Below are 17,828 nucleotides of genomic sequence, written 5' to 3'. Positions count from 1 at the left end.
TTCTCAATAATGTACAAACCAGTGGCCAATTGGGATGTAGTTTTCAGCACTGTACAGAATTGACCCTCTCTGCGTCAAAGAAAATAATTAAAAATGATCGATTTACTCCGAAGTTACTGACAAAAGAACATGTAGACCAGAGCATTCATAAAAGTGTCCATAAAGGTAGGTCGGCTGGTAACTGTTTATTTTAATACTGCTTTATGGCACGGAAGTTTCTATTTTAAGATATACAGTCTTTAATTTATACACAAATGAACTAGTGCTTTCCGGTAGAAGTTAATGTGGTTCGGATCCCACGTTAAGCTTTATATCTCCGTCTCATGTAGTTTCGCTGCTGAGTGGGACGCTACATTACAATCCATTTTTGCTGGTAACCACAATACCATCTTGCTGAAAGGTTATATTGTCATTAACAGGATCATCAATTATTTGTAGACTTCCACACGTTATAGTCAGAAATGCTGAGTAACATCGCTTGCGGACTTGTTACTTCGTAACCTTGTATTTGTCAACTTGAAAGTAAAATTGAATTCTTAGTAGCCCTATACTTATGTTGATAGAAATATCCAGTTATTATAATATTAATAATTGCATAATGCGGTGATAAATGTTGTGTTTTGCAGACAAATTTGCATGGCGTGGACTTGAGTGTAAGAGTACTTACGACAGGTTTCTGGCCCACACAAAGCGCAACTCCTAGGTGCAGTATTCCATCAGCTCCACGAAATGCTTTCGAAGCTTTTCGAAGGTAAGTAACTAGTTGTATTTTTGGAGCATAAAATTAAATTGAAGAATATAATATATATATATATATATATATATATTCTCAGAATTTGAATCTGAATGAAAGACGGGAACATTATAATAATTCTACGAAAACAATCTTGTTTGTGATGTAAGTTGATCCAAACAATCTTAACAACTAGTGAAAGCAAGATTGTATTATACTTAATATTTATATCTCATATGCTGAATTTAGAAAATATGGAATGAAGTAAAACAATATGAACTAGTGAAACGAAATATAGTTGTCATCAATAGGAATATAGCAATGTGGTTTTCGTATACCCAGCAGAAATAAACACGTACCGTACATGCGCATGTACAACATGCGCCTGGAAAACCCTTGAAATTGGAACACTGTTTTACGCCTGATCATGTACTCATGTTTCCTAAAAACATTGCATGTTCAGTCCCTGGAAACGGAAAAACACATGTAAACAAGGAAGAAGTGAACACCTGGTTTGTACCTGGAAAACACATATTTTGTACCTATAACCGAACGCAACATCTGTGGACTGCATGTTTTGCAACTGATCTTAACGTGTTTTCTGTTCAACAACAGCTGATCATCCGCTGAACATTGCATGTAAAAATAAGAAGACCAGTGCTATTGTTCGAGAGCACTGAACATGCAATGTACAGGGATCGCAAACATACAGTGAAAGGGGAACTGGAAATAGGCGCAATTTTTGGCCCTTTAACTTACATTTCTGAGGGTAGAAGAACGAGACACCGGAATTTTGCTGTATAGATTTTGGCGGCCATTCAACATCAAATTTCAAGATGGCGGCTATTATTTCAAAATGGCAAGCATCTACGCTACAGGGTGCACTTTTTGGTCTTTTATCTTTGAGGGTAAAAACACGAGACACCTGAAATTTGCTGTATAGTTTTTGGTGGCTATCCGACTTAAAATTTCAATATGGCAGCCATTATTTCAAACTAGTGGGCATCTGCACTATAGGGCACAATTTTCGGTTTTTTAACCTGTCCCTGGTCTTTAGACCTACTAGCTATTTTCCATTTTGTGGTAATTATAAAATGTGTACACTGTTGAATGAAACTTGAGTTCGAAATTTTGCTGAAGGAATAAGAATCAAAACTGAATTTCCAGCAACACAGTGTTTCTAAACATACCAGTATCTGCTGCTGGTCCAGGAAAAAATAAATTCGCACCTGCAAATTTCTACCCACTCAGTGAGCCTTCCAATATTGTCGAGATTAGTCTGTTTTGCTGGAAATTCAAGAATTCATTCGAAAGCAACATGTAGCTGGACACTGCATGTACATGATGTTGATACAAGCAACATACACCTAATAACAAAACATCTTCCTTTATATATATATATATATATATATATATATATATATATATATATATATATATATATATATATATGAGAAACCCATCTGAAAATGGCCTTTTCTCGGATTTAAAACATTCTGTCTACCGGGCATGTTTCTTTTATATTTCAGACAGTGTACTGTTTCTCTGTAACCTGCAAATACATGCTATCACTACATACCATGTACAGTTCATGTTTATACAACCCTTTTCTGCTAAAACAAACCACCTGGAAATCCTATTGTCCGTATTAAAAACATACCATGTACCAGACATGTAAACGACAAACTCCTGCTAGATGAACAATTCTCTGGAACCTGCATGAACATTCGGCAATACAGGGAAAAAACAGCTCATGTTCACAGCAGATTTCTTTTGAAATTCAGCATAGCTGAAAATCACGTTAAAAAACGGAACACATTATATGTAATGTGCAGAAAATTTTCGTTCAACATTTAAAATACCGGCTGGCCTGGAACTCAAATGTACATATTTACAATATCGGTGGAGTACAGTGTATGTGTTGGTACCATTACATACGCAGACACGTTTTCACTAAATACCACGTGCTACACATGAACTTACATTCGCTGATCTGCACATGTTTGCAGCCCGCAACATTTTCTTCTGAACAGTGCATGTACATGCGCGTCGCACAGGTACTGATCAGTCAATGTACAGTGCACACATGTGATTTCATGTCAGGACAAGAATTATTACATTCAAAAACAGGTGTTATTTCCCGGATAAGTGCCTGTTTCTGTTCCAAACCATTTACTTTACACGTAACACGTGTAGCACATGAGCAAAACGTGCGAAAACAGGCACTGTACATTGCCGATTTTCTCAAAAAGTTTTCATGAGGGTAGATATACACGATCATTCAAAATGGTAGATCCGGCTTCAAATCGCTGCATAATCCCAATCACGAAATGTCTAGAATGAAAGTATTGCTTCTTGAAAGGGAGAGTTTGGAGTTCTCAGGAACAACTGGTAGTTGCCCCTCCATAAACATTCTTCAGCAGCTTCACTTCGCAGCATGGCGAACCCTTAAATCAAGGCTTTTGTATTCTGTACGAAATGGGTACTGTGCAATGTATATTGCAACATCGTCTTAGCATTGATCCAAAGAAAAAACAGTCTCTTTAAGTAAAGGGAAGAGCCCAGGCCACACGCATTTCAGAAAATAAATAAATAACAAAATTGGAAAGCTAGTTTTCAGCGTAATCTATGTAAAAGTTCAAACAGTGTTCCCTCAGACGAATGTTTAGCATATTACGGAAGTAAGTCTGTAAGCCAGAGACCTCAAATGGTACCGGCTTTTCTTCATGCAAATGGCAAAGAAAGCACGTGGAGTTTTGTAAATTCTTGTTTCAGAACTTGGAAGATGGCTTTTACCTGCGTTTAATATTTGGTAATCTAAGTCAATTCCATCTAGGCAATAAAGTTTAACTTCTATAGTGTGCGCATATGGAGACTTCAGGATCCACGCAAAAGAATAGAGTATGTACCAGACTCCCAGTTGCGTGTTTTGTATCAGGACGAAATTGTGTGATAAATATAACTGGTAGTCTAAAACGTATTGAACGTTTTGCGCACGAGATTTTATTAGTGTCCCCAATCTCAGGGTATATGAGTCTCAGTGGGTCAAACCGAACGTCATATGAAAGCTGATAGTTGAAGCTAATAGATGTGCAAAAAGTGTTGGAATCAGGCATAAGATATTGCGCTGTGCAAATGAGTGAACTTTTCGCAAAACTGTGCTACACTGTACAATTTTATTTCGATAAGGGCGCAAATGCTATGCAGGTCCGTGAAGAAATTTGTGCTGTGCATGGGCATGATACGTCATCAAAAGTAACAAACAGCCAAAATATGGTTCAGTTGCTTTCATTCTGGAAAATTTCGATGTCAAAGATACTGCTCACAGTAGGCACCCATCCTCAGCGAAAGTGGCTGGTAAAAGTCGAGCAAGACTGGCATGTCATGACATCGCCAATGACTTTATTATCAAACAGTGTTAAAACCATGTGAAGAAAGCTGGCTAAAAAAAGAAAAAAAGTCTCATCGTTTGTGTGTCATATGATCTGACTCAAAAACATTTACTTGGTCGAATTTCTATCTACGAATCTCTACTGAAACGTAACGAACTCGAGCTATTTCTGAAGTGGTTGATCACGAATTATGATAAATAGATAACCTGCGACATCAGTGTGGGAAAAAGATCGTGGTTGAAGCGCGATGCTTCACAGTCTGTGAAAATCCCACACTGATGCCCAAAAAGGTTATGCTGTGCGTTTGGTGGGATTGGAAGAAAATTGTGTATCACGAGCTGCTGCAGCCGGGCAGAACAATAAATTCGGACATCTACTATCGACAGTTAGGGCGAATGCACCTATCAATTCGTGAGAAACAACAGAACTGTCAACAGAGAGGCTGTCGTATACCATGCTGACAATACCAGACCGCATACATCTAACGATTAGAATTAGATTTCTGGGCTTTCGACATCTATAGGCATGGTAGCTCGTTACGCATGAGGGATGACGTCTTTCGGCGATCACATTACCCGGAGAATTGGGGAGGAAGAAAGCGGTCTGGGACCATTGCTAAGTACTATCCCGGCATTTACCTGGTGTGAATGACGAAATCTCAGGAAAACTCACTGAGGGTGGCTGGATTACACTACACGGGGCCACTACATCTTTAACGACCGTCAGAAATTGAGAGAACTTGGCTGGGAGGTTTTAATTCCTCCATCGTATAGTCCGGACCTGACATCGTTAGACTATCCTTTATTTCGGTTTCTGCAGAAATCCGTGATTGGTGTTTAGTTAGTTTCAAAAGAGTTCTGTGAAAACGAAGTCTTTTGCTAGAAATCATAGAAATTCTATATGCCGGAAATGGTGTTGCAGGAAAAATGACCGGTCTTCGAAGCAAATTGTGCATATGTGATTTCATAGTGTTATTTTAAGATCACAGTAAATATATTCTCAATTTTGATTTCCAAAGGCTTAATATTGTTTAGACAACCTGATATAGTAGAAGGTATCCAATTTGACTACTATGCTAATTTAAATTCCTGTAAACTTTATGTATAAGATTGAGTTAAACATTGGAGGCATCGATAGTCAGATTTGTCCAAACTACTGGATTTCTTTTTGAACGAGCGGGTGAACATTGATGCCAGCTACAGCTAGAATTTCGTGGGGTCTATCCCACACCAAATCCTAATTGTTCGGTTTCAGAGACCAATCGTGTACTGATGTATTGCCAGGTAGTTTCAGTCAGAGGTATGTAATTTCTTACTCAGTGAATTGAATATTTCAATTGTTATCGTCGGCTTTTTGTGTAAAATTCTTGAATTTTTATTACAAACTTTGCTGTTTTTGTCGAATTGTTCATAGCTTTGTATGTTTTAATTTTTCACTTCAGTTCTACAGTAATTTTGATTTGATGTTATATTCATTGTAGGTTTTACCTGGCAAAACACAGTGGAAGGCAGCTAACCCTTCAACCTCAACTAGGTTCGGCTGACTTAAACGCCGTGTTTTATGGTCCTCGTAAAGAAGAAGGGGAAGGGAAGGATGGAGCTAGTTCTTCGACAGGCATGCCACTAGTTTCACAGCGAAGTAACGGTCCTAGAAAACACATAATACAAGTTTCTACGTACCAGATGTGTGTACTCATGTTGTTTAATACCAGGGACAAACTGACGTACGAGGTATGTGATCCAATAGTCCAGGCATTTTAGGAAAAAGTTGAGAAAAAATTCCCATAAAGCTGAATTTCTCAGAATAATTTCCTTTGTTAATGTACTTTGTCATATCAAAAGTCCCCTACTCTCCGACGTAGGCTTCCTTTCAAAATGGCGGACAAAGATGGAGGCCATGAAATTTCAGCTTTACGACTTTAGGCGACTATAACTTTTTCCTTTATGACATTTTGGATACGTATCAAGTATATATGTATACAGGAAAGACTGAAATTAAGTTTTTATGATACTTATCTTGTCAAACTTCAATTTTGATAGGTTTAAATTTATGTGTATAAAAAAATGTCAAACCAAATATCACATTTTTATGTTTGGAGGCAATTATATTAGAAGACAAATTAGAAATGAGGAAAATTGTTTGAATAAAAGTTGAAGATAATTTTATGAGTTTTAAAATGATGCATTTAATTTGCCTTTAGGTAACTTTATGTACATTCTATATAAGATTTATTATGTACCTTATGTAGGCCTATACATTATTAAGAAACAAAAAAGTTTTTCTACATCTTCAATTTCGTTCTCAGATTTTAACCTCAAAGTATCTGCACAAACAAGCAGGTCGTTCCCTATTACCCATGTGAAACCTCTGCCTTTCAGAAATTTGATTGCTTCCAACGTAAATACATTGATACAGCCCTGAAAATATCGGTAGACGAGTGTTCAAAACATAATCAAAGAAGTTGTATTGCGATATTTCACCAACCATTCTAGATCATAGTTGTAGAGATTGTCGAATCATCAGGACGCGACAGTGATCTTGGAAATGTTGTAGTTAGGTTAGGTGGATTTGACGCTATTATGTCATACCTTGGAGCAATAGGTCATACGATGTCAGGAAGTGGCCTCGAACATTTGTGGGCTACGGTTTATGCACCAAATTCTGTTGTGCACGTGATGAATGGTCGTGCATTTTCACGAGCAGTGAGAGCTCACATTCTAACGTTTATTGCTCTGATGAAACATATGTGGACAGCTTTGATGAAAGTATTGTCGACGACCTAAAGAGTAGACTTTCACTCATTATGAATGATCCCGCAGCAACTGACTAATGTTTGCTTAGCAGCAGTGAAATTACATCGTTCCAAGAAGTAATAGCTGCTTCATGTATGAAGGCTGAAGAAGTTGAACGTACAGCTAGATTGTGGTTGCAATATTTTGAGCAACTGAAAATTATGTTACTGTTCATTAGACCAAAAAGGACTGGAGACTGGCAATTACATTTACTTGCCACAAAACTCATACTGCCTTACGTGCATGCAGCGAGTCGCATAAATTATGCCAAGTATGCACATTTATATGTCCAGCAATCTAAATCCTAATCCCTTTAATATATTGTGTCAAAATCGAACACTTTTTACGAAAATTACAGTAGAACACATTTTTAAACTGGAATGGAAAAGAAGGAAGTTTTGAAATCCAAATAGTGAAAATAGTTATGAAGCCTCGAGAAATATACGCCTTGTCGTCTTAAAATCTTGTATTTTTTTCATTTCTTGAAAGTTATCACAGAACTTTTCTTAAATTCAGGGGAAAGGTAACCGCTTCCCAGCATAAATGGAGTTAATTCCGCGTTCAGTCTTGGCTCATTTAATCTCGAGTACTGGGGATTTGGGGAAACTTAAAAGAAAACATAGTTGATATTGAATTAAAACTAAATAATTTTTACTAAAATAGTTGTGAAATTTCTTTTAAAAAATAGAGGAGGGAAATAACTCTATCCCTTTATTATTCACTGGTTTTAACTCCATGAAGACGGGATCATTGGGAAGTCTCAAAGAAAATATACGCCATATTGATTCGAAATCGAACTTTGTTTTACGATAATTGTCGTTTGTCTTGAAACAATACATATTTCTTTTTCAATTTTGAAGGTAGGGGGAAGCAAGTAAATTTGCGTGACATAAAATAAGGTTCACGACAAACTTGTTTGTATGGCGATGAACTGTTGTATTTCGTAAAGCTAACAGTCTATTCTATAAGTACTGTCGTTTATTCGATGAACACTTCAATGACGCCATGTGACAAGCGAAGAGGAGAGTAGATGGCACGTGCCATAGCGGTGTCATATAGGACACTTAACGGTGTAGCAGTGTGTAGAAGGAGAACTGTGTACTTCACGTTTTAGAATTGTAGGTCGTGTAGATCATGACAGTGTCGGAGGACCACATAAAGCGTGAATTTCACCAGGGAAATTCAGCCAGCACAGCAGCACGAAACATCAATGCCATATATTCAAGGTGCTGTGGATATCCGGAAGTGCCAGAGGTGGTTCCAGAAATTTTGGTCTGGAGACACCAACTTCGCCGATAAACCAGGAAAAGAGGAGACCTGTGCAACTGGATAACGATGCCCTGCGAGCAGCGGTGAAGGCAAATCCAATGCAGACTGGCCAGCAAACTCCATGCTACCCTTCATCGTCATCTCCAAGAGCTGGGTACGTGTCGCAACGTGGTAAATGGGTACCTCATGCGTTAACACCTCAGCAGAAGCAGCAGTAAGTGGACATTTGCAGTTCCCTGTTCATCCACAGACGTGAACCATTTCTGGACAGAATGATAACAGGGGATGAAAAGTGGGGCCTCCACTACAAAATTACATGCAAACATCAGTGGATACGTAAAGGGGAGGGAGGGGAGATTGCTAAAACAGGACCTCTGCTCCTACACAGTGATGCTGAGTATTTCATGGGACATTCGTGGGGTAATCCATTGTGTGAGTTCTTGCCACGTAACCAGACAATCAGTGCAGATATCTATGGACTGTATTGTTGGAGAAACGTCTGCTGTGGTTTATCGGGCTCATCCACGGTGATAACGGCAAGACAGGCCAGTGCTAAGATCAAGGAATGTGGCTGGGAGAAAATCCTCCACCCAGCATTTTCACATCACATCTTGCACCAACAGACGATTTGCATTAATGTCTTTTCCACACCCTGTAAAACCACTTTCTCTGGAAATCACTCTAAGACGAGGATGACGTGCAACAGTAACCCAGTTCTTTGCTTCCAAGGATTATACTGTAACTTATCTGTTGATTTACGTTTTTATACTGAAGAAAACCGAAAACCGCGATATTGGAAACAAATGCGATTGTCTGCATTTTTATTTTTAATGTTACATTCTTTGTCGTGCACATGCGCTATCGAACTTACATGATAATTACAACACAGCACAAATCTGACATAAACAAGCTAATAATGGGAGGGGACAGAGAAAAGAAAAGAACGAAGTATCATTTCCCGAATGAACATTGCATAACAATTACACAAAATATGATACTGTAAAATAATATTGTTTTATGAATAATTTATAGACAATCTTTCTGACTTTGTGTTGTAATGTTCTTAAATTTTAAAACCTCTCACTAAACTACTAACGCCTTTTCGTGGCTATTATTTTAAAATAAATTCTAACTCCATTAAAGAATGTTATCAAGTGATACGCTTTTCTAGATTAAACAAGTAAAAATATAATTGATTTATGAATAACCGTAACGGTTGACTGCTAAAACATTGAAAGTACTACTATCATACTAGAATTGGCAATGCTGAATTGAAAACGATAATACATGTTAGAGGAATACATATTAGCTGTGTTATTTGCGCGGAGCGTGCACAGTGGAATCAGAAGACACCCGAATACAGAAAACGAAATTTGCCGACCCCTGTTCTAGATTATTAGAAGGTAATGTGGTGTTACCCAACTACTATATATTTTTCTAAATGAAGAAACCAGAATTCTAAAATGAGTGAAAAAAATATTATAATTTTCTTTACTTTTAAGTTGAGTCTTGTTTATGCATGCTTGATAAGACTTGATGCATGTATTGGAATTTTTAAGTGTGAGAAGCGAGGCTGTTTAGGTAAGGAAAAAGAAAATCCAAAATGCAAAGTCAGTCGATTTATGTGATTAAGCTAAACTCGACATTTTACAATAAAGTTATCAAAATTCACAAATTAGTATGGTTATATACAGTGATGTAATTTAACTCGCAGAAATTATTTTTATTATTCTAGGAAATTCAGAGTGAAACAGATATTCCAGAAAGAGATTTGATACGTGCCTTGCAGTCATTAGCCATGGGTAAAGCCACACAAAGAATTCTTATTAAGAATCCTAAAACAAAGGACATTGAACCAACTCATGTGTTCTTTGTAAATGATTCGTTCACATCAAAGTTACATAGGTAAGTTGTTTGAAGTATTGAGAAAACACTTTAACTGAGTAACACTGTTTGGTTTAATTTATTCCATATATTTTGGTATTACAAAAATCAGTTAGTACTAGAGTACATACAATTTGTAACGTTTTGATTTTTTGAGCTGATTGAGTGAAGCTCTTGTTCGCCCATTCAATGCGTTTCTTTGAGGCATTTTTTTTTCTCTTTTTTTCTCCGGAAATTGTTTCAGCTTAGGTTCCTAATTTTACACGATGCTAATTGTCAGTGTGTAAATCGTTTCAGAGCGAGGTGATTATGAACGGCCATTTCTCTTAGAAATAGTGGTCGAAATTAAGTTGATTTCTCCAAGACTATGTAAGGTAGTGACCAATTATTACACGTTGATAGTGATCATGGTGTAGATTGTGTTAAAGCAAGGCACAGCTCACAGATGACAAGAAGAACCCTAGCAGAAGTAGTGTGACGTAGGTATGGGCTCACCCACTTTTCGCACGGGGGTTTCAAATGACACCACGGAATAGCACACATATAACTTTACCCGGAGTGGCAGATGACATCTAAGTATAGACCACACCTTAAAAACCGAAACTGGACTTGACCGTGTCATTGACCTTTCCCCGCTGCCCCTGTTTTAGGGTTCTCGTCATCTGTGAGCTGTATTGTGATCAGTCTCGCGGTCCCAGGCTCGGTTACCAGTGGGAACACTCGGTCGAAAAAGGTAACAGCTTTTCAGGTCAATCGTACTGGGTTTTCCTCGTGTACACCAGGCAAATGCTGGGATGTACCTAACGTACAGATCCCAGGCCGCTTCCTTCCTTCCCTAATCCAGATAGTGTGCTCGCCGAGAGACGTAATCCCTCATGCGTGACGACGGGCTTAGGGTCGTAGATGCCAGTAATGCCTAAAAATAATATATAAAAAATAAAATAATTGAGAGTTCGTACCTAGTCTTGTCTTAAATTCTAGCCCAGCAGATCCAGAGAAATAAATTTACTTGCAAGAAGTGCATACACAACAGATACAAAATGTGCAGACGTTACTCAAAATGACCATCATGCGCTTTGACACAAGCCCTTAAACGGCGTGGCCAGTCATCAATGGCTGTATGCACACAGTCCATCGGAAACGTGTCCACTGCTTGGATGAGGGCACGTTTGAGAGACTCGAAATTGGGATGGCGTTTGGTACAAGCCATGGCCTCTAATCGAGACCACAAGGCATAGTCTAGAGATCTGGATTGAGATCTGGACTGGTCGGGGGCCAATCACTGGTAGCAATGTAGTCCGGCTCATTCGTTTCGAGCCATGCTTGATTCACCTTAGCTTTATGCGCCGGTGCAGTGTCTTGCTGGAAGGTCCACGGCTTGTTGGCAAAGAGTGCGTTGCATAAAGGTTTTACAGCTACTTCCAAGATGTTTTCACGATACACTTGAGCACTTGTTTGGACCTCTTGTTCGCCGAATTGCAACTTTGTAACCCCCGTCATACGATACCCCCCACCATCAACGAGGACGGATGGTGACCCCGCTGAAAGCACTTACCTTAAAGTTACTTCTGACATTGCCCTTTTGCGGAATGTTCATTTCCCGGGACATAATTTTTTGCTTCCGAAGGGGTTTCGACGAATTCTCTGCCTGACAGCCTGGATAGTTGTGGTCTACTGCTCCGCGGTCGGCCTCGTCTTTGGCGGTCACGTACAGAGGAAGTCTCACAGTACTTTGTTATGGTCCGATAGACGAATCTGAGTTTGATTTTCAGAGGTTGGAATAGACCCAGAAATCTGAATGATCTTCAAGTAAGTCTCGCAAATTAGTTTTAACGTTTCAGAGGGAGCAGGGGTGGATACAGCTAGTATTAGATTAAGAGCTTCGATTAAACATATGGCCATAAACATTTTTCACTACGTATCTTGGGTCTGTGATTTTTTTTAAAATGATACAATAGTTAAATATAAATGAGAGATATGTTCATGTAGCTGTAGAAATGAAAGCATCATGGGCATATTGAAATTAAAATTTATTATATTAACTAGCTGAAATAGCCATTCTTCGCATGGGTCAGATAAAATATGTATGTAAACAAACGGAGCAACGAAAGGAAAAAAAATCGGTCATTTTCTACTACTTTTACATATTCCGGTAAACGCCGCCTGAGACCCCCTGGTTCGAATTTTGAAAGAAAGAAAAAACGCCTCTTGCCCCCAGCCGATGGGAGATGTATTTGAAAGTCAACGCCTGTGGGATTATCACCATTCATCTCAGCGATCGCGAAAACTATGGATTTGACACTAATATCGGTCATTTTGGATTATTTTTACATGTCTTGATATCCCCCGCCCTCGGTGACCCCCGGCCCGCAGCCGAATGGGGTTAATGCGATCGGAATTTCACCATTGATCTCAGCGACCGCGAAAACTATGAATTCGGCACTAATATTGGTCATTTTCTACCATTTTCTACTACTTTTACATGTCCCGGCAAACACCCCTCCCACCTGAGTCCCCCCCTGGTTCGAATTTTAAAAAAATCGCTTCGTCTTGGTCTGGGGCCTGGACCAAGGTATCCATGACCAAAATTTGGTAACTCCCGGTCCACTCGTCTGGTTTTCAGGCCGCACGCTGACACACACAAACTATTCATTTTATTTATATTAGAAGATAATCAAAAACCATAAGAAAGCCGTTAACTTTATGAGGTGTATGCACTCCTGCTTCTTAATAGACAGTAATTATAACTAATATAGTTCATATTTAGTTTCATTTATGTAATTAAATATACAAAGTAGTTATAAAGTATCTAACAAATAGGAGAATTGATAAATACCGAATTACTGTAATAGATATTAAATGAAATCTTCGTTCTACGTCCCACCGTTATGTCCCTTAAGCTAAAGAAGGAGGATGATTAATGAAAGTGAATGATCGTGAAAGAATTGGTGGAATGAGAATATGGAAAGAAACGGGAGAACCCCAGAAAACCCACGAATACAGTGTTGTCCGCTACTAACTCACATGGCCTGGCATCGAACCAGAAACTCCCAGCAGAGGAAATGAGCACCTCTACGAGCTTTTTTTAAGTTTAACGTCCAATTATTATGCTTGAAGGCAAGGGTGACGGTGATGATGAAAATGAATGAAATGAGGAAAGTGGAAGGAAATGGAAAAACCCCGAGAAAACCCAGGCGCGCGGTTTGTATTCCACAAAGCTCACTTGACGCAAGCACAGATCGAAGCAGACTTCACGCACCAGAAATGAGCAGTCCACCAATGACTCACCGTGGTCCTCTTCTCCCATTTTCTCACATAACCGCCACTATTTTCAGCACACCTTAGCCGTTCTATGACATTATTATTATCTAGCGGTGGGGGTTCTAGTGCAGCTGTTGCCGTAATTATCGTCTTTGGATATGTCTCAGATCCCAGATTCAGTGTATACACTTCATACTGTAAATTTATTCATATGGTAGACCTAGAGGAGTTGAGGTCAGGTGATTTTGATGCACATTCCACAGGACCACTAGCGAAACTCGTCCACCGGTGGCGTATGATTTCATAATGAAGTGGCTCTTTGGTTCCACTTTTTAATCCCTTTGTAATTAATTATTAACATGTTAATACTCACAATACCTACACTAGAAATGTAATGTTATAAGAAATGCATGTTATAAATGATTCTAAGTAAACAATGAGAGTATCTATACGAGTATATTGTCTTATTTCAGAGTGAAAATCCAGACGGTAGCAGCCAAAGGAGAGTCAGAACCAGAAAGGAGAGAAACGCGTAACAAAGTTGACGAAGACAGAAAACACGAAATAGAAGCAGCGATTGTTAGGATAATGAAAGCCAGAAAACGAATGCCGGTAATGTACTAGTTTATTTCAATTGTGAATGTGTGAATAATACTGCAGTATACTTGTCAAGACTTAACGATTTTAGGGATTCTTTTAAGATCCTAAGTATAGAATGTAGTGTGTGTGTTTTGCTCATTACTGTGTCTTTACTGTGCATTTTACGGAAAAATCGTAATGTTTCAGAATTTAGTTTTAGTTGGAAAATTAAATTTAGATTAGCCATATCATTCCGTTTATATTGTAGCATTTTGTTATGTTTGAGATAGTAGGCATTGTATTTTCGTGTTACTTAGATATCTACTTTTTATCTATTTTCTTGATTCATGACTTTTGTATCGATTGGAACAAAACAAGGAGGATGAGCTGGTTGTAAAATAACAAGTGTTTGGTGCTTTGCCAAAATCTCGTGAACAAGGAAATGGCAATGAGTGCAGTATTTATCATAATGAAGCGTTTAGGTCTTGTTCTAACACTCTGTAATCTCTTGCATCTCATCTTTTTTTCGTAACTATTGTATGACGTCAGGATTTAGACTTTTCTTCATGACACTTTTTTATTTATTTTTTTCGTGTGCGAATTTTTCTACAAGGGGTGGAACGATACCTCCTCTATGCTCCCCAGCACATACTCAAAACAAACAAACAAAATCATTTCTCGAGTGCAATTCTCATTTCCATAGTGAAAAGACTTGTGACTAATAGGAATATCGCTTTCCAGTGCAGCAAATGAAAGCATAGCTAGGTTTCCTTGGCGGGAGTATGCTTCCCACTGCCCACAAAAGGGTTAAACACTGAATTGGTTTTCAGTTTTATTTTATTCTGTAGATTTTGTATCGTATTGTATCGTAGCTGGTATTTTTTCATATATTTCAATTTTATCTTTTATCCGTACTTCTTTTATTTTTTTACCTTTGAAATTGACAGCTATATCTAGTTGTTGAAATTATTGAGCAAAATGTTCTTTTATACAGCGGAAATGTGATTATTCTACTGTCTTAGATGTCTTTATTATTATTCATAGTGTGTCAATGGTTAACATGTTACACGAGACGTGGGTTCTATGTATATGTGATTCGAAACGTGTTTGTCGTGTTGCTTTTTCCAGCATTTAAAAAAATCGAAATATTACATCTAGATACTTGTTAAGTTTGTATTCATCACATGTTGAAGATGCGTCTTTCTCGTGTATTAAACTTTTTGTAGAAGGAAATCGTTGTTCACATTGCTGAAATTTGTTTATTTATTGTTTCAGCATAATGTGTTAGTAGCAGAAGTCACGGAGCAATTAAAGAGCCGTTTTCTTCCATCCCCAGTCATCATCAAAAAGAGGATAGAAGGCCTCATTGAAAGAGAATATTTAGCTCGAACACCTGAAGATAGGTAGGTACCTAAAAAGAATACGAAAGACAATAAGTTTTTCCTAAATTGAATTATTATTTATGGAATAACGTAATTTATTTTATAGTCTATGTACTTTTCAGTGAGGTACACTTGTAATTGGGAATTTCTTTGGCGTTTCGTCCGTCTTATTAAGTCCATTATGCTTATATTTCAGAAAAAAAGGCTAATTAAAATATATAAATTACGCAATAGTACACACTAATTGAAACAAATCTGTTAGTTCTTGTAAAGTATGGTATCATAAATGCTGCTTAATTTCAATCCTCCTATTAAAAGTGAAACCTAAGAAGACTACCAATAATTGCACGATTGTAGAAGTTAGAACAGAGAAACAAAGAATGTCTTACATTCTATACATTAATACTATTTAAATCAAGATTTAAATAGCAATTATGTGAGAACCGTGCATATGCTACCTATGAAAATGGGACAAAAAGTGAGTTCAGTGAAGAATTCATTCATCTATCTATTAAAATGCTACAATAGCAGTTATAAGCGCCCGAGTTCCAACTTATAACTATGGCTTTCAAATCTTTCACTTACGGTTATGTGTGATTTCACGTTAAACAGAGACAAATATTTTAAGTACGAGTGCAACTAGATCTTTCTCATAAAGTTTATGATATGAAATTGTTGTTCAGAGCCTTTGTATTTTAATAAGCCTTCTCTAAAATCAATGCACATGAATTGTGCTTCCATCTTCCGTATGTTGTGGAAATTTATATGTTTGTGGCCAATCCTTTCGACAATGAGAGCTCGGAAACTACAGGCACTAGAAAGATTACGTTTTCACTGATCGATTGGAAATTTTGCGTAGATTGTCCAGTTCTAATTGAATATTTTAAAAACATGGCCGTTATTTCTTTATTACATTTTTAGGGTACGCATGGAAGCGTTGAAACTTTAAAAAAAAAAAACTACGCGTTATACATTCCAACACCACGCTGTTGTATATAGGGGTTGCATGTCTCAGGCGTTTATTTCATGGCCAAATCATAATGAAAAGAACGATAACCATTTCTCCAGTTTAACCAGTAAGATGAATCTTTATTTTTGGAGTGATTTGTCCAAGGAACACCATATATAACTGCGATTATAATTAATTGCGTACGTAATGTATTTGCTTATTACATACTGCATGCAAGAAGAAAGAAAACACTGGTCATGCATGAATTAGAAACTCCAACCGGAAGTAGGCTCAAATCTTGCAAACGGTGCGAAATATTGAAGTGCCTTTTATGATACGCCTTGCCGATTTTTTTTAAAAATCAAGACTTTTTTCACTTGTGTTTGTAAAGGGACATGTACAGATGTGAGGAATGAGAAGGATATTTATGCTCATATGCGAATGATGCGCTGTGTAGAGTGTGTAGGTTCAGCTAGTAAAAAAATAGATACGGCGGAATAAGTTCAATATTTTATTATTGTTTACTAGTATACATGGCACAAAACATTCGTAGCTTGCAAACCAAAAGTGGTAAACATTGAAAATAATGGAAAGAAAAGTGGAGAAACAATAGTGAAAATTATATTTTAAAAATGTACCAACTTTATAATTCTACAGATTATCTAAGAAGATAATTGGTTTTGAATGTATCTATGTAGAACGTTTTATGAATTGTGGAGCACCTAATGCCTAATAAGAATTGAAACTACACAATGTACGCAGTGAATCTTCTTATTTATGGCAAAAACACGGTAACTTAATTTCATACAAATGTTCATTTCCTTGCTCACGTTGAAGCCAATTGTTATTCGAATCAAGTTCGTTTTTTTTTTTTTTTTTTTTTAATGTTCTGAACCAAACACGTTTGCTTCCACCATTTCAGTGTGAAACAAAAAGGCGCAGCAAAAATGTGTCATTCTGGTTCAGTGCTATGAAACATGTGAATGTATTACTTATAAATCTCTTACTAGAGCTTGAAACAACTCGAAAATATAGGACAGAAAAGAAGATACTGCTAAAGTTCTGTGGTTCCCGAAAAGTAAACTGGTGCCTCGGAGCTCGGAAACTCATTGAGTTGCTTAATTTCAGATGCAATAAACTGTCAAAGTGCGTAAGATTTCCTTATCCGTTTTTGTGATCAGTCTCCATTAATATGGTTCTTTGTCCGTAGTAAATTTTGCTTGTGTTATTGAGAATCTAAAAAGCACTAAAGGCAAAGTTATATAAAAACAGTCGTTTATCACCGTACGTAAACCACATGTGAGATCGAAAAAGAACCGTTCCGTTATGAAAACAAGTGAGTTCCGTTTCACAGTGTGAAACTACGGTAGACTTCCGAACTATGTGAATTCAATACTCAAACTTGAAGTGGTACATTTATAACTACTGATTGCAGCAGAAAAGTAAAGTCAAAAATAAATTCTGTTCCTCGGACGCTGAGTCCATATCAAAAAGCCATTACTCTCTATTTCTTCTGTTTTTGCTCTTTGGAGATTAATAAAACCGGAAGTGGTAATTTATGCATGTCACTTCCGGTTGCAATAAAAA

At 37.5% G+C, this 17,828-nt stretch overlaps 1 protein-coding gene across 1 annotated transcript in view; it reads left to right on the top strand.

Annotated features, from left to right (window-relative positions):
* Cul3 (cullin 3) overlaps nucleotides 1-17,828 on the top strand; it is an 86,866-nt gene that overhangs the window by 47,759 nt on the left and 21,279 nt on the right. The window contains exons 10-14 of the mRNA XM_081768597.1: nucleotides 627-751; nucleotides 5,606-5,855; nucleotides 9,922-10,091; nucleotides 13,805-13,943; nucleotides 15,186-15,313. Coding sequence (XP_081624723.1) covers nucleotides 627-751; nucleotides 5,606-5,855; nucleotides 9,922-10,091; nucleotides 13,805-13,943; nucleotides 15,186-15,313 — 812 coding nt within the window. The remainder of the gene's footprint in view (nucleotides 1-626; nucleotides 752-5,605; nucleotides 5,856-9,921; nucleotides 10,092-13,804; nucleotides 13,944-15,185; nucleotides 15,314-17,828) is intronic.

Source organism: Thermobia domestica, chromosome 8 (genome assembly GCF_964235325.1).
Source record: "Thermobia domestica chromosome 8, izTheDome1.hap1.1, whole genome shotgun sequence".
Lineage (NCBI taxonomy): Eukaryota > Metazoa > Arthropoda > Insecta > Zygentoma > Lepismatidae > Thermobia > Thermobia domestica.
The sequence above is the reverse complement of the archived record's forward strand: the minus strand, read 5'-3'. Positions and strand labels throughout refer to the sequence as shown.